Below are 17,759 nucleotides of genomic sequence, written 5' to 3'. Positions count from 1 at the left end.
GCAGGAACAGTTTTGTGTCTAGCTTCAGGGATGAGGTGGAGTTAGTGCTCTGCCAAAATCTGTCTTCCAATTTCCTGAAAGTTTTCTTCCCCCATGAAAGGGGCTTCCATTGTTCTGACTCATTCAGGATGTTTTAGAATGTTTTATTTTTGTAGTGGTTTTGAGTTTACCTAATCACAGTTAGCCTCCAAACCCAGCCCATGAGAATTTCTCTGAAATTTCTTCACCATTGAATTTCTTTTTGAAAGCAATTTCTCTTCTATCAAATTAAATGAGAATGGCAAAAAAAAAAAAGAAGTGGGAGAAATTTTTGGCGCAGCACTAGGATGGTGAAGTGCTATGTCTTCCCTGTTATCAGTGCTTTGAAATAAACTAAATAATGAGCTCTTTCAGCATTTCATGCTGAGTGTTCCACCACTTGCATTAAGCTAATTTTCTAACTCCTTCAGTATCCCCAGCTCCCTGGTAAACCAAGGGGCTGTTCCTCTATTCAACAGGAAAGAGTTTATGGGACTGATATCTACTGCCAGAATAGTGTCTATATCTCACAGAGTGACAGAAATGCTAGCTATGCCAACTGGAAGCTCCATTGGGGCTATGCCAACTGGAAGCTCCATTGGGGCTCTCAGGAATCCCTTGTATCCAAAGATAGACCATTTTAATTGCTCTACTACCCCCTGTGGAGGGCAACAGATACTGCCAGCTTAATCTTGTGAGGAAGTGCTTTGCCCATGACGAACTAGTCAAAAATAAGTCCCTCCTCTCTGATATCGTCATCCCGTCCAGTCAAGAATCCCAAACCAAGAATGTAACCTGCCACATGCATTTGGCTAATGGCACATTAGAATAGCCCCATGGTTTTAATGGGGGCGATTAAGTCCTGAGATGCCCCAGAAAAGGCAGCCTGAGCATGAATGTTGAGGTCACCCAACATTCTGCAGTATTACATAATTCTGGTTTTGTTATGTATAGAGACAAGGAGCTCTGTACTATTGTCCCACTGCCAATCACTTCCAGTCTTGTTCAACTACTGGCTTCTGGGATTCCAACAGACATTGCCACACATTCTCAGGCATGCATTTGGAATCTGAAGTACCAGACACTTCTCTTTTTTTTTACGCTGAAATTCCATACCAGCACACCATTCTGTGAGTTTTCTACAGCCATTCACGCAGCTCTGCAAGTACTGCAGACAACCAGCAAACAAACCTCAAACTTAGAAATATGTGTGGTGTGTATTAGAGGGTGTGCATGCTGCATTCTGTTCCTTGCAGTGAATATGCAGATACGCACCGTTTTATTCTTGCCCCTTTCCAAGATGATACAAATGTTAGTATTGGTAGCTGTGTCTGTGAGTTGTTGGCAGAACAGTGATACACTTGATGAGGCTGAGCTGTGTGAAATCCCAGCTGAAGGAGCATGCTTTAGCCTGGATAAATCACACAGGAGACTATGAGTCAAGGGAATAAGAAAGCTTGCATTTATTGTATGATATACATGTTATATAGAGGGGCCGCGGTGGCTTAGTGGTTAAAATGCTGAACTGCAGACCGGAAGGTCGGCAGGTCAGCAGTTCGAGACCCGAGTGCCGCGTGACGGAGTGAGCTCCCGTCTTCAGTCCCAGCTCCTGCCAACCTAGCAGTTTGAAAGCAAGAAATTGCAAGTAGATAAATAGGTACCGCCTCGGCGGGAAAGGTAACAGCGTTCCGTGCACCTCGGTGTTCAGTCATGCCGGCCGCATGACCACGGAAGCGTCTTTGGACAGCGCTGGCTCTTTGGCTTAGAAACGGGGATGAGCACCGCACCCTAGAGTCGGACACGACTGGTTGGGGACACCTTTACACCTTTATACATGTTATATAGGAGGGTCCCCAAATCAAGATGGAGGGAGACCCAAAGAGATGTCTCCTCTCTCAAAGGCAAGAGGAAGGATGAAGTAGGAAGTGAGGGCAGCAACCCTAAGATTATCAGTCTACCATGGGAAGGAAGGTCAGCACAGATCAGAGGATAGTCTAGGAAGCTTGGAGGTCCTCTCTCTGTTCCCTTTCCATGCAGACACATCTGCTTTTCTCTGTGAAGCTAGCTGAGTTGCATCCACACTTCCAACAGTGAGAGGGCAGGTTGGGGCACTTGGGCAAATGGGCACTGCCCTACCAGGTTCAGCTGCTGCCAGCCTCCCGCTTCCTTATTTACCACCACCAATTCAGGAGATGGAATTAGCTGTTAGCCTCCTCCATAATCTGTCTCAGTCTTGTCTTTGTAGAACTCAGAAAGCAAGTTCTTCCCATCAAAGACCCAGGGCTCAACTTTCTTTCCCCATAAAGGTACAGGAAGGTGCTCCCCAGAGGTACTCCCTAATGGGAGTGTTAGTATTAATCTTTGCCCATGAAGAAACAGTGGAGGAGAAGGAGCCCCTGGGGAGGGAAGGAAAGATGGACAGGCCTGGAATGCATTGACCAATCAGGGTCTGAGAAGGGCATGGGGGGGCCCTCTGGCTAATGAACTAGTATGGTGGTGCCTGGGATGGGTGAATGGGAGTAGGCGTCTGCTGCTTTTGTTTTGTTTCCTGCATGAGGAGCAGCTCCTTTCTGCTTAAACAAGAATCTTTCTGCAGCAACTGCACTCTGGCAAGGAGGGGAGAAGTAACATGGGTTTTGTGTGTTCGGTGGAGTTTGGGGTGCTCGAGCAACTTCTCACTTAATTTTTTTTGTGGTGGGGAGGAAACAGCACTTTTAATACTTGGGTGGAAAAAACTTTTGCAGGGAGAGAAAAATACTTTGCGGGGGGAGGTGAAGAGGTATAGGAAAATAAGATTTTTTAAATGACCACTTAAAATGGAAAAACTGGTTGTTGCCATATAGGATCTCTGAAGCATGCTGGGAAATGTAGTCCCTCATGTTTCATAGGCCTAAGGGCTAAGTACGTAGGTGTCCCCAGCAAGGTGGGGTGGAGTGCCATTCCCCAACCAGAAACACTGAATTTACAGAAATATTTTAATGAGATGATATATGCAAAGTGTTTTGAACACTTGAAACTTAACTACATGAATGCAAAATATTATTTTTGATTCTAATCTTCATTTGATTTATCCTCTCCCATCTTTCAGTCTGTTTGGATCAAGGGAACCCAGAAAGCGGTAGAGTGAAAATGTAAAGACAACACCATTGGTTACACAACTATAGACCACAATAAATCGTGACTTTTCTTACCATATGAGCAACTCTACTTCTTCCTGCCTCGTGCCTGAATGTTGTTCATGTGGGAGAAAATTCAGAAGAAAAATAAAACATGCATGCTAGCCAAGTAGATTTTACATTTGTTCTAGGGGATGATGTAAAGCAGAGGTATTTTAAGCCTCTAGCAAAAACGATCAAAAAAATTTCTTTCAAAACTTTTAAAGTCACGGCAAAAAACGTGAACGGTAAAAAGGTGGAGATTGAATAAAATAAGGAGTTTAAGTTCATGCAGCCCATGCAGCACACCCATTGGCTTTCAACCAAAGGAAAACGTGGGCTGACCTGTGGTCCTAAAAGATGCGTAAAACTTGAAAAATAAATGAACACCTTACCTCAGCTTTTACTTTTGATCAAAGAAACAATTCAAACAGCTGTTTAAGCAGCGGCAAATTGCCTTACTTGGGAGCAACTGAAACTCACAACATCGTGAACTACTTTTTGAGTTTCACAGAGCTCTTTCTCAGGCTGGCTATGAAATAAAAGGTGTAGCAAAGATGTTGGCTTGGCACAGAAGAGGGCTGGCTGCAGTCTGTCTGTGACAGCCAGCCCTAAGAGGGTAATTCAGAGAGACTAATTAAAATTGTTTATGCCCAGACAATAAATTTCAAGTTGCATGGAGGCATGTGAAGACTACAAAGCAATGGACAGTCTTTTTCTGAAAATATAAAAGCTAGCAGTTACTCAGAGCTGCCTCTGGCAGTAATCAGTAACATGGGCAAAGAGCAGAAGAAAAACACAATAATAAAGCTGGAGATTGTATCTAACACATAATCAAAGGCCACAATCCTAACTAGATAGGCGGCCGCCTATCCTAAGCAAGGCAGGAGAGACACGGGGGGATCATTCCCTCCGTGCCTCTCCTGTCTTGCTCTTTTTCACTAGACAGCCGTTTTCGGCTGTCTAGCAGCCGGGGGGCCAACCAGAAGAGGAGGCTGCGTGGACGACATGTAAGATGTGTCATACACGCAGCTCCACTCTCCCCGCCCCGGAATGCTCCCAGCCCAGCCCCTTTTCAGTCGCTCCGCGCTCCTCTTCCGAGCGCAGAGGATGGGGCTTCTCCGCGCTGCCTCCAAGGCAACATGGACATTGGGGGAGGTCAGTTTTCTGGGAACCAACCTCGAAGCGTGGGCTCTGAGGTCAGTTCCCAGAAAGGAGCGTATCCAATGGCCCTCTAGACAGTGTCTAGTGGCCATAGGATTGCTCCCTAAGATTACATTTATTGTGTGAGCCACACTGAGAACTTTGTTATAGGTAGGCAGTTCATTCATTTATTCATTCATTCATTCATTCATTCAGTACAAGCCAAATTGAGTGGTTGGAGAGCATGTTGTTTTCCCATTAGATAAAAGTCCCAACATTAGGTGATAGACGATCTTCCTCTAGTTTTAGGATTCCTCTCAGAACAGCTAAATTGTCTGCTTGATCAAAGGCAGTTTCATAGCAAAGATATACTCTTGCCTTAAGCCTACTTCTCCAAGTACTCTGATACCGTCAGATCCTTTCATTCAGAGGTTTCATGTCTATGTGTAGCCTTCTCAGAATCAATGACACTAACACCTGAATAAATAAGCTTATGTCAGAAATGTTATAGGAAACTTTAATCTTCTAAATACATAAACAGAATGAAAGTTTGCAGGAGATTTGTACTGATGATTTAAAAAAAAATCCAATTATATTCCCTAGCCCCCTGCCCTGGTTCAAAGTGATAACAAAATATGAAGGAGCAGATGTGAAATATCCCATTTAAAATTCAATTAAAATCCAGTTAAACAACTAACATGTTTAGATGTGTATACTTTCTCTTTCTCCCACCCATCCAGTATGACTTACAATACTTCCGAATGCTGGGGCTTTGACAGGGAAACCTTCTTTGTCCAGCTGGTTGTGTATTTAAAAAAAATTGTCAAAGTTATGGGAGACATTTTGGGGTTAAGAGGTCAAAAATCATGTAATGTTCTCAAAATGTTAACAGAGCGAACCCTCAGAATTTGTACTACAGGTGTGTGGACTATTTTGTAGGGTGGTTGAGGGATGTATAGAAATTTTGCAACTGAAATTCGTTTTATTTTCCCTATTGAAAATAGTGGGACTAGCTTCTTGTAGTTATCACATCCAACCTGCAAGCCCCAGAATGTTGTCATGGCAACCTTCTACAGCTGCTGAGTCTTCTAACTGCAGGTGATGGGGTCAGAAGAAGGGTTGGCGGAGCAACAGAAGGGTTGATGGAACTGAAAATTTCATTCAGCCCAAATGAGGATAACTGCAGAGAGCAGAAGCAAAGCACAAAGCAGTTCACAAGGAACAAATGAAGTAAACTTTGGATAAACATGGTTGCTGTAATGAGTGAGCCGTGTGAGTGAACTTTTCTCCCTATAGTACTGTATTTGTATAACCAGGTTCATCTCCTTGTTTTCCCCTGCTTGCTATTTTTGCCTAAAAAATGGTTCCTGCCAGGACAGTTGTTCAGGATTCTGAAAAGGGCAGAAAGCAAGTTTCTGCTTCACTGGGAGCAGGAGTCAGGTCTTTTCAAAGCACAGCTCCAGAACCCCCATGGAAGGGTGCAGCTGTAGAAGATACATTCTAGTTAAGGTGTAGTAAAAAGAAAATGCTTATTTAGATATATGGACTGCTTATATTACGCTTCTTTCTTTGTTATTGTTGTATTTGCAAATACATTTTTTTTAAAAGAGCAACTGAGCATATGCAAAATGCTTTCTACTCATCACTGTATAATCATAACCAGCAGCAGCCACTCTTTTGAGGAAGGGCTCCCCATATTAGAGGCTATGACTTCCAGGTAGTGGGAGGAGAGGCATCAATTGGACCGCACCACCAAGAAAAAGTATTCTTGCTGGCATGGTAAATTTCTGTCTCTACCTTCCCTTCAGTCTAGCTTCTACATTTCTTAATAATAATAATAATAATATAATAATAATAATAATAATAAAAATCCACCCTTGCACATAAGAACATCCAAAGCCCCCTGCTGGGATCAGAACAAGGCCATTTTGTTTAGAACCTCAAATAAACCACTCAGAGCTATTGAAAGGAAGAACTGGATCTAAATAAAATTGCTATGATGATATAGCAACAGTTGGGAACCTCTTTCAGCCTGCAGGCCGAATTCCCTTTCAGAGGAGCTCTTGGGGGCTGCATTCCAGTTGTGGGTGGGACTGAAGGCAAAAGGGGTGGGACCAAAACTACCAGCATGTTGTAGCTTAAAGCTCTCATTACCAGTAACGAAGGCTTAGGAGAGGCATTTCAACCTTTTAGAAAGGGGAAAGAACAGCACAAAAGCAGGGAAGCCACCCAATGGTTTGCAGTTGGGGTGAAGGGGGTGGAGCCACAGGAAGGGGTGTGGCCATCTGGGAACCCAGGAGGGCTGGAGTTGGTCCCTGGCCTTGAGGTTCTCCACCCCTGTGACTTAGCCACTGTATCTGGTCCAATGTGGTCTAGCTGCCACTGTGACTCTCTCTCCCCAGCTCTCAATTCTAAGATAATGCCAAGCACAATTCAGTCAGACTTCAGCACATCTATGTACCATTTGCTTTAATGGGAGTGTTAAGCAAAGGGGGCTTAAATTTGACCATATTGTGCTCCATATATGTGTATGTATTCATATTTTAAGAGTGCTCCCAGGAGAACCAAATGTTTTGTTATAATCATCCTATGATCATCACTGCAAGAACATATGAGCCAAAAATAGATTTGGTGGGTGTCCATGTATAACTGTTGTAGAGCATCATCTGCTGGATGCAACAGAGATGGCACTTATCTGTGGTAGTTTGCCTCTTGGGGCAGATCTTGGGTGTACCTTTTACTGGTGTGCATAAGAGTGATAGCTTCCTTTCTCTCTCAAAACTACCTATTCAGTAACATTTTATGTTTGACTTGCCAGTATTCTGTAACAAAAAAAAACCTGGCCCCCTGTGAGATGAGACATTCTATTAAAAAAACCCTTCGTTGTTATTTTAAGGGAGCAGTTATGGTCAGCTTATTAATACACCTGCTTCAAAAGCTAGTGTTGGACATGCAAATTACAAATAAATACATTGGCCAACAGGTGGAGAAGGGCTTTCAGCAAGATGTCATAGTTCTGTGAAAAAGGCAGGTTCCATGTTGGGAATCATTAGGAAACAAATTGTGAATAAAATTACCAATATAATACTGGTTTTATACAAATATGTGGTGTGCCCATACTTGGAATACTGTACACTGGACCTCAAAAGGGGATATTTACAGCTGGAAAGGGTGCAGTATTTAGTATAGAATAAATGTGTGTATAAGAGGGGACATGATAGAGCTGTATAAAATTATGCATGGTGTGATGAAAAGGAAGAACACTAGAACCCAGGGCCATCAAATGAAGCTGAATGGTGAGAAATTCAAGACAGATAAAAGGAAGTACTTCTTCACACAGCACATAAACTATGGAATTCTCTACCGCAAGATGTAGCGATGGCCACCAATGTGGATAGCTTTAAAGGGGGATTGGACAAATTCATGGAGGATAAAACTAGCAATGACTTTATCATGAAGGCTATATATTACCTCCAGTATAGAGGCAGTATGCAGCTGTATGCTAGTTGCTGGGAACGTAAGCGGGAGGGTGCTGTTGCACTCATGTCCTGCTTCTAAATTTGTCAATAAAGCACCCATAACACATGGTACTGATTAAACACTCTGCTCAAATCTTTTGAATTTTACATATCTGTAGGAGGAATAGAGGGGATGGAGATAGTGCTGTAACCTTTTTGTGAATGTGGGCAATACAAACATCTCTGAGGGGCTTTTCTTAGGGATCTAAATCTACTTGCCTCCCCATCAGTCAGCTAACCCCATCCCCCTTTGTCACTAGACATTCCTTACCAATTGCTTCCTTTCACTGTCTTACTCATAATAGCCAGAAACCAGGCTCATAGGCAGTCTACCTTCCGCTGCTTTCCATCTCTCTCTCCCTCCCTCCCTCCATTTTATTTCTATCTGATCCTTTGTCTCAGGTATTTAGAAATATTAGCCTGAATACAGCATACAATATTTTCTTATATTGATTCAAACTATTGGTTTGTTTATCCCAGAAGTGCTTGTTCTAACTGGCAACAGTTCTTTAAGGCCTTAGTCAGAGGTCTTTCTAAGTCCTGGGGTGGGGTTGAACCAAACACTCTGGCTTTCATTGAGCTAATCTTAAAGGTAAACTCTGCCAATTCTATAGTTGCTCTGTTTGTAGGAGTTATGTAAATACAATGGTATTGTCTATATCATTTTATATATTTTATATAACAGTGCCTATATGAGAGATTCTACTTTACACTTATATCGTCTGATTTTCTCAACTTTGTATCTCCTGCTGTTTAGAAAAAAGATGGGGGTTGAAGCAGTTTTCTAGTCCTTACTAGAACACTCAGTTGAAGATACCAGGGCTGCCTTACATTACCTTGACAACAACCCTACAAAGCTAGGTGGAGGGTCTGATTGTTCTGCTTCAACAGAGCTGTGTTGGCATTTGAAATCCTCCCTCTCACCCTAAGCACAGACACAACAGACATTGTCCCCTCCTCAAGACACATATAGGCAGCTGTCTGTTGCTCTAATTTCCATCTCAATAGCTTCCTCTCCTGTGTTCCTCACTCTATTCACCACCACCCCTTCATGCTCTTCTTTGCCTCTTTATCCCCCATTCCTAAAGGAGCAGCTGGCCAGCCTGAAATAACCTCCCTTTTAAAATTCCCTCCTGGCTCTCCTCCCCACTGTTGATTGGAGTACAGAGCAACCTCTTGCACATCACCACATGCCTCCCTCAGGAACACAAAAAGAACCCTGTTCATTGGCTGTCGCTCTGTGGGGGGGGGGGGAGGAAGGGGCAAATAGGATTTGCCAACAGTGTGACAGCTGTATCGGGAATGTCCTACAAATTAAAGGAAAGAGGGAAATTTGAAAATATACTTGGAGAAACAAGACAATGAGTCTTGAGAGAGTGGATAGAGAAACTTTGCTGACAAGGACACCAGCACCAAGGGGAGGTAGCTGGAGGAAGTCACATCTGGAACAGCCAAAACGCCTGGTGTACAAAAAGGTACATTTATTTTTTTTAAACCACTGCACGTGAAAGTGGGGGCAGCAGACAAGCTGAATGGGGGTAAAGGGAGTAGTATGGTTTGACTGCAGAGGTGCAATAAGCAATAAAACAATTGGGATAAGTAAACTGGTGAAAATGAATAATATCCAAAAAGTCTGATAACATTACTTCATCTATATAGGCTACAGACATACAGTCATTAAGCAGCAGTTTACTTACCCCAGTTGTTGTATTGCTTCTTGGTAATGGGTTGGGATACATTTCCTGTTTGGTCTGGTTTACTGCAGAGGTGGCCTTATCATGATGCAGCTGCTACAGGTGATAGAACTTTGGGAACTATTTTGGATGGCAGAGTGGGAGACAGATAGATCTGACCCATGGGAAACAATCCCATGGAACGTTCCCCTGAGCAATCCCCATTGAAATGAACAGAAGATGAGCAAAGTTGTGACCTTGTGCAGTGCCCATTCATTTCAGTGGGGATTTCTCAGGAGAACTTCCCACTGGATTGTGCCCCATATTAATTAGTGGGAGGTGAGGGGATGATAGTTGGACTTTCTGATGCAGTCACTAGCCTGTTTAACTGTTCCCGCGTTCTCTTTTCCCATTGACCTTGCTGATAGCTTCCCAGTCAATTCCTCTATTAATACAGAAATTCCTCAAATGCAGATTATCAAACCACTAATGGAGAAGAAGCGAAGGGATCGAATTGCTCACTCTCTGAGTCAGCTGAAGGCTCTCTTGCTAGAGGACACCAACTATAGTAACAAGGTAAGGACCACACAGTGTCTCCCCGTCATCGTCATGATACCTCGCACTTGGGATGAGAGGGCATCCACCATGAACTCTCGGTGTGTGTCTAACATTATAGGCTAAGGTTGCAATCCTATGTGTGTTTAGATGGGAAAAAAGTCCTACAACTCCTAGCATGCCCCAGCCAGTCATTCTGGCTGGAGAATGCTGGGAGCTGTAGGACTTTTTTCTGTCTAAACTTGCATAGGATTGTGCCCTTAACCACGATTCCTCTCTCCAGGGATCCCTGAGGAATTGTAGTTCTGTAAGCTGAGCTAAGGCTGTAACAGTGTAATCCTATGCATGTTTACTCAGAAGTAAGTTCCACTATATTCAGTGGGGGCATATTCCTAAGTAAGTATGCATAGGACCGAAGTCTAAGAGAGAATTTGTAGCACCTCCACCAAACTACAGTTCCCAAGATTCTTTTGTGGAAGCCATGACAGTTAAACTGGTACTGATATAGGGCATCTCTACCCAGCTTAAAATCCTGCATTTAAAATGAGGCTTTCTGCTTCCATTTTAAATGCAGGCTCAAAACTGACTCCCTGTACACATACTTCCTTCCCCTCTCCCCTTCCCCCCACCTTCTCCCTGTATCTGAGTCTTCCATTATCTTTCATGGATCTCACTCCTCTTCTTGCCGCTTTTACTCTTTTCACGGAGGAAACTGAGGCAGAACACAATGGGGTAATTTGATAGCTCATTATCTGCGATCTATTTAAAAATGGAACAAAGGGCATTTAGTGCAGGAGACGCCTTGAATGATCACGGCGTCCTGTAAAGAGCCCGCAAACTTCCATGAAGGAGCCATCTCAATCGCAGGATAAAAGCCCGGTGTGAAGGAGCCCATAGGTTTCCCTCAGCCAGTACCTACACAAGAGGGCCTTAATCTTCTCAGTTCTGGGGACAACTAATTCTGTTGGGTAAGGTGCTAAGATGCTGGCTACCAGGACAGTAAAATGCAAAACCCAAAGGTTTTGAAGCCTGGTGGGCTGCAGGACTAAAAGGACTTTTTTTCTCTCTCTCACTCACTCTCCTCCTCCTGCCCCTGACCCAATCAGGTATGTGAGGGAGGCGAGTGGGTAAGGAAGGTGGGAAGACATACCTGCCATTTGGCTTCTGCTCCCCCTCAGCATTCTGATTATAGTTTTGGAGGGAGAGTTGCAGTACAAATAATTTTTGATTAGCAGCACAGTCAACCTGTTTCCCATTCACTGTGGGCTCCTTCACACTGAGCTTTTATCCTGCCATTGAGATTGCTCTTTCACGGAAGTTTGTGGGCTGTTTACATGACGCCGTGATCATTCAAGGTGTCTCCTGCACTAAATGCCCTTTGTTCTGTTTTTAAATAGATCGCAGATAATGAGCTATCAAATTACCCCGTTGTGTTCCGCCTCAGTTTCCTCCGTGAAAAGAGTAAAAACGGCAAGAAGAGGAGCGAGATCAGTGAAAGATAATGGAAGACTCAGATACAGGGAGAAGGAGGGGGAAGGAAGCCCACGTAAAGGGAGTCAGTGATGACCCTGCATTTAAAACAGAAGCAGGAAGCCCTGTTTTAAATGCAGGATGTTAGGCTGGTGTAGAGATGCCCTGTGTGTGTGGTTTTCACCCAACAGCATGTGAGCAGACTTCCCCTTGCTCTTCTATCCTCTGCATTCCCCTGTGTCCTTTCCAAATCTGCTCAGGTGGGCTCCCCAACCCTCCTGAGCAAATTTGTGGAGTGGGGGGGGCTGCGGGGGCGGGGAGGGAAACTATTCCACAAGCGGTTTCCATCACACTGGCGGACAGTCAGGTTTGGATTCAACCCCACAATCCTTCATTGGGGCTTCCAAAAGGAACTGAAATGCACAAAAAAGTAATAATTTGATCCAACATGGTAGTTTCCAACTTTGCGATTGCAGGGGTGTTCTGTAACAGGTTCCCCTCCTGATCCCTAATCAGTCTTTCCAGAGGAACAACTCATAAGTGATCACTTGATATGGAGCTGGAAAACACGCCCCTGTACTGCAGATTGCCCCTTCCTTCTGAGAACTATTGGCTAATACTCATAGAAAGTGTATACCATTAAGGCATGCACTTGCTGTAAGTAGTCCTGTTTTCATTCACACTTGAGACATTTGCACTAGACATTTTAAATTGGTTTAACTTGGTAGTGGCTTCCTCCAAAGAACCCTAGGAACTGTATTTTTGTGGATGTGCTGAGAATTTCTTATCAAGATCCCTAGCCTCTTCATAGAACTACAGTACATATAGTGCCCATGTTGGGGACTATAAAAGTTTATCAGGTTTTAAACTTATGTAATTTTGCAGTACAGATATGCCCCATGTTCACTGAATAGTCTCTCACCTTGAATTATCAACTGCCCTTGCTCATTGAGAATATTTCGTATTGCTGTATTCTAATACACACACACACGCGCGCTAGATCCAAGCCAATCTGAAGTAATTCTCTTTTTCTCTTGTAAGCCTCTTCCTAATTCTCGCATGGACAAGGCAGCTCTTCTGGAAATGACTGTGCAGCAGATCCAAACATTGCAACTAGCAGGTGAGAGTTAGATCTCGGTTCTAGTCCCCATTCAACTTTGAAGCTCACTGGGTGATCTCACCTAGTAAGATCTCACTGAGTCTTAGCCTAATCTACCTCACAGGGTTGTTGTGAGGAAAAAATGGAGAGGAGGCCAACCACGTGAGTTGCCTTGGGTTCCTTGTGAGGGGAAAAACGGTGGGATATAGATGTAATAATAAACAAACACAAACAAGTAAAGGAGGTTGGGTTTTACAAAGGAAAAGTTTCCTGGCTGGCTGGCTGTGTTTTTCTACCTCTCCTGTGAAACTGGCTCTGCTTTTACCTCTGATGTGAACAAAGCTTCCTTCTGCCTTTCCATAATCAATTACATTTTGAACAAGGTGAAACTGAAAGCTCTGCTGCTTCCTCAAATAAGGATCAGCATACATGAGGCAATAAAGGTTGATTACTCTTTCTGCGGGTGGGGGATTGGATAATCCTAAGGGTGCTGACCTTTTATAAAAACATATTTATTTAAAATATTTGCATATTTAAAACTACTGAGCCATAATGCAGCAAGACTCAAAGCTGCATTTAGTTGTGTCGGGTTATAACTGGCCAAGGAGCAACTCTCAGAGTGTGTGCGCTTGAGGGGGCATGTGTATGTGCTTGATATCCATTCTCCCTCTCCCCCAAAGTGTTCCAGTCCCACACAGGCTGCAAAAAAGGAGGGTTATGATGTCCCTGGTGGGCTACTATACAATTTGTGAACTACACAGATTTTCAGCTATTGGGGGGTATAGAAATTTCGTAAATAAATAAATACCCCTTGCAACATCGGACATGGACCTTTAAATCTCCCCATGCATATGAGACACAAAAAAGCTATAGCTTCTCCTGCCCATTCTCTCTCTGTGTTGTCCTTAAGTACCGCGACACATCAGCCATGGTGTAACATACCTAGAGATGTCCAGATCAGCAACGCAGATGATGGAAGGGTGGTGTACAAAGGACTGTGAAGGGAGCAGGTCAGAAGGACTTGTGGCTGCCTTGTGTCCTGCCACACTGGAAGATGTAAATGTTGGTGTGTCTGATGTTCAGGTTGCAAGATGGCAACCATATTGGTATGCTGAATTCGGCTTGTGCAGCAGAGTTATGGCAACCCCAGTGTAAAGGGACTGGCCCCAAAGATCCCCTTGGGGCTGCCCTCTGAGGTCTGGGAAGAAGAGCAAGGCACCAAAAAGAAATGGAGAGATGCCAGGGCAAGCAGGCAAGCAGCTGGTGAGGTGGTAAGGGCTATGTAGGCAGCCACTTTGAACAGGTGGGACTGTGTGTACTCTCTCCTAAAAGAATTAAAATGTGCAGCCAGGCAAGCTAAATTCTGCAACAAGTATAAATTATGCAAATTGTTAAATCTGCATATAAACACACACACACACAGGTTTGTTCTGTAGCTTTTCTTGCTTTCTTTTTTAAAAGGTATTTATGTTATGTTTTATGTTCTTATATTTTATCTGTTTTGCTCCGCTTTGTTAATTGCCCAGAAAGCATTGGCTACTAGGCAGCATAGAAATTTAATTAATTAATTAATTAAACTAGCACTGATAACTTGCCCCAAACCACTGGAAACCTGATTCAGCCATTCACTGGTGTCTGAGATGTCAGCAGGCATTGCCGATATCCTTTCAAGCATACTTTTACAGCTAAGGTTAGAAACTTGGTGAAGAAGAAAAAGAAAGCAGCAGTGGAGGGTGTATACAGATGCACTTCAAGGCAGGAATCAGCAGGACTATTTGCCTGTGCTTTCACACTGTAAGTCACTGTACTGGCCTCCAAACTGAACGCTGATTTAATATTTAGTTTTGCCACTTCCCCATGTTATAGGCAAGCCCTCTAGCTTTTTTATTGTTGAAAGTGTTGTTTTTTCATCCATTTAAAAGGCCATTCTGGACCCCATTTTTGTTTGTTTGAACCCAGTCAGTTTTGTTATTGAACAAAATGAACCAAAAACTTTCAGAAACGGCTGTGTTAAGTCTGTTGTAGCAAAAACAACACAGAGCTCTGTGGTACCTTTAAAATTAATCAATTTGTTATGTCATAAGTGTTTGTGGACTGGAGTCCTATACATCAGACACATCAGTTGGCCGGTCTGTGTGTACGTGATCGGAGAATGGCAGGGGAAGTTGGAGTTGTAAAAGCATAGGGATAAGTCAGTCAGTTTTGTGTCAGCATCTGCTGCAAACTGGCAAAAGCTTGACCCTGAAGAGAACATTGTGTGCCTGGTTAAAATGTGGCAAGTGTGCTTTTACACCACCCTCACTATTCGAATTATGTATGTTGGGATCTACCTTAAGATAGTTAGGAAGCTGAATGTTGTGGTCTATATTTATTTATTAAATTTATTAAGCACTTCAGACATTTTTCTAGGCATTTTACAATAATGATTAAAATGCAAATAAAAACACGATATAAAATTAATAGATGTGCCAACACAGCATACAATTGCAGGGACTAGGATAATAAAACACAAAAATACTAAGATAATTTAAAAGACTTTAATTTTTTTTAAAGCCTGGTCAAATAGGAGAGTCTTAGCCTGGCGCTGGAAAGACAGCAGTGTGGGTGCCAGGTGAGCTTCCCTTGGGAGAGCATATATTACATCCTGTGCTTTTTTCTTCATTTCCATGGAATCGAGGCACAGACTCAACTCTTCCTATGATCCTCTCTTGCTTCCATTTTCTCCAACTTGCTTGAGCTCCTGGGGCCTGCCTTGCTTCTCCCAGCATCCCCCACACACCCACATTCTGCCCTTCATCATCCAGTCCTGCTACTGCCAGTGTGTTCTGCTCTGGACCAGAACATGGAGATGCAACCAATTTGGATAAGAGAAAGAATACAGGAGCAAAAGAACCCACATGGATTATAACCCTGGCCCCTTCTTGCTCACTCCATACAGATATGTATGTTAGACGGATGCCTTTTGGCTTTCTCTTTCTCTAATATTTGTGGAAGTGCTTTGTATGTGCTCTTTCTCCCTACAGTGGCAGAGGACAGGGGCTTTCAAACAGGATACTCATACTGTGCCTCCCTTGTTCAAGCGTTCTTCATCTCAGAGAGACAGCAGTACCTAGAGGCTCCCAGTCCATCAAACTCTGCATCCAAACCCACCTGTGAGACCACCTCACTAGCAACTCCTCCACCAACATCTGCACTGGCAAAGATCTCAAGCTGGAGTGATAAGTGTCTAGCTTCCCCTAGCCTCAGATATTGTGGAAGATCTGTCCCTTCTGTGATCCTGAGCAGAACAGGGTCTCAGGTATTCTGGAGACCCTGGTCTACCTGAGCTTTTTACTTATACATGAGGGAGGGGGTATAGAAAGTATCCTGTGAGTACTGGAGTCTCTAATTTATTTGGCACTAGGAAAATATTTTCAAGAAATGTTGTATACCTGTATTGTTCCATGGAGGAAAGTATTTGCCCTCTTGTTTTTGCTGTCTCTCTTGTCTTAATATTCATAACTTGTGTGTCCAGTAGGTTTCCCTGTGCATCTTTGTGTGGTACTGCTTCATTCTGTAGTTAGTGTTGCTCATGTATTATAAATAAAATGTTTATAGAAATTGAACATTATTTGCAAATAAGTTGTTCAGAATTACATAATGATATACAAGAATTTCCAGTAACTATCATGTTTGACCTTCTTGTAAATGTGATAAAATTGCCCTAAATAACATGCAAGTTCTCTGTTTTGGGGAGTTGCTTTGCATGTGGTATTTATGTAAAGAATGGAAGTAGAACCAATTCCTTATGCTTCCTAATCTTTTGCATTTCCTGCTTATCTGGAATATAGTTTTTGCTTCCTATCATCAAGCCCAGAAAATACACAGATTTTCAATGCAGGGATAGCTTGCACATCTCCCAGATAGAGGGATACAAAAGTTTGGATGAACCAATGATGTGGGAGGAAAAGGAAGTGTAAGGCACTTCTACATCCTATTTCCTCTGCATCCCTATCACATGCAGAGTAACTCTTAGGGCATATTTACACCAGAGGCTTAAATTGGTTTAACATTCATTCACTCCCATCCAGGGAACTGCAGTTCTATGAAGAATTCTCTGCACCCTCACCAAACTGCAGTTCCCAGAATTCTCTGTGGGAAACAAGGCCAGTTAAACAGGCATAAAACCAATATAAACTTGCAGAGTGGTTATGGCCTTGTTGTTGTTGTTCAGTCGTTCAGTCGTGTCCGACTCTTCGTGACCCCATGGACCATAACACACCAGGCCTTCCTGTCCTGCGCTCTCTCCTGGAGCGTGCTCAAGTTCATATTCATTGCATCGGTGATGCTATCTAGCCATCTCATCCTCTGCCGCCCCTTCTCCTTTTGCCTTCAGTCTTTCCCAGCATCACGGTCTTTTCCAGAGAGTTTTCTCTTCGCATTAGGTGGCCAAAATATTTGAGCTTCAGCTTCAGTATCTGTCCTTCCAATGAGCACTCAGGGTTAATTTCCTTTAGGATTGACTGATTTGACCTCCTTGCAGTCCAGGGGACTCGTAAGAATCTTCTCCAGCACCACAGTTCGAAAGCATCAATTCTTCAGCGCTCAGCCTTCCTTACAGTCCAGCTCTCACAGCCATACATTACTACTGGGAAAACCATAGCTTTGATTAGATGGACCTTTGTTGGCAAGGTGATGTCTCTGCTTCTTACTATGCTGTCTAGGTTTGCCATAGCTTTCGTCCCAAGGAGCAAGCGTCTTTTAATTTCATGGCTACAGTCACCGTCTGCGGTGATCTTGGAGCCCAAGAAAGTAAAATCTGTCACTGCTTCCATTTCTTCCCCTTCTATATGCCAGGAAGCGATAGGGCCAGATGCCATGATCTTAGTTTTTTTAATGTTGACTTTCAAACCAGCTTTTGCACTCTCCTCTTTCACCCTCAACAAGAGGCTCTTGAGATCCTCTTCGCTTTCTGCCATTAGGGTGGTATCGTCTGCATATTGGAGGTTGTTGATAATTCTCGCGGCAATCTTAATTCCGACCTATGATTCATCCAACCCGGCATTTCTCATGATGTACTCTGCATATAAGTTAAATAAGCAGGGTGACAATATGCAGCCTTGTCGTACTCCTTTCCCAATTTTGAACC

At 43.3% G+C, this 17,759-nt stretch overlaps 1 protein-coding gene and 1 pseudogene across 4 annotated transcripts in view; both read left to right on the top strand.

Moving 5' to 3' along the window:
• The window catches only part of LOC146352896 (protein CFDP2 pseudogene), a 1,048,348-nt pseudogene that overhangs the window by 337,545 nt on the left and 693,044 nt on the right, over positions 1–17,759 (top strand). The gene's annotated exons all lie outside the window — the stretch shown is intronic.
• Positions 105–17,104, top strand: LOC146352918 (transcription factor HES-7.1-A-like). 3 transcript variants are annotated; one of them, XM_084835174.1, is made up of 4 exons: positions 105–5,588; positions 9,982–10,083; positions 12,574–12,652; positions 15,655–17,104. In XM_084835174.1, exons 2-4 carry the CDS (start codon positions 9,997–9,999, stop codon positions 15,954–15,956), a joined length of 468 nt encoding a protein of 155 aa, XP_084691300.1. In that variant the 5' UTR covers positions 105–5,588; positions 9,982–9,996; the 3' UTR covers positions 15,957–17,104. The 3 variants fall into 3 exon arrangements, with proteins under 3 accessions (XP_084691300.1, XP_084691299.1, XP_084691296.1); XM_084835173.1 differs by lacking the exon at positions 105–5,588 and adding an exon at positions 9,047–9,309 and having other exon boundaries at positions 15,712–17,104; XM_084835170.1 differs by lacking the exon at positions 105–5,588 and adding an exon at positions 9,047–9,309.

Source organism: Heloderma suspectum, chromosome 2, assembly GCF_057233095.1.
Source record: "Heloderma suspectum isolate Gila_16-S chromosome 2, 16-S_ref, whole genome shotgun sequence".
NCBI lineage: Eukaryota > Metazoa > Chordata > Lepidosauria > Squamata > Helodermatidae > Heloderma > Heloderma suspectum.
This window is presented reverse-complemented; position numbering and strand designations above follow the sequence as displayed.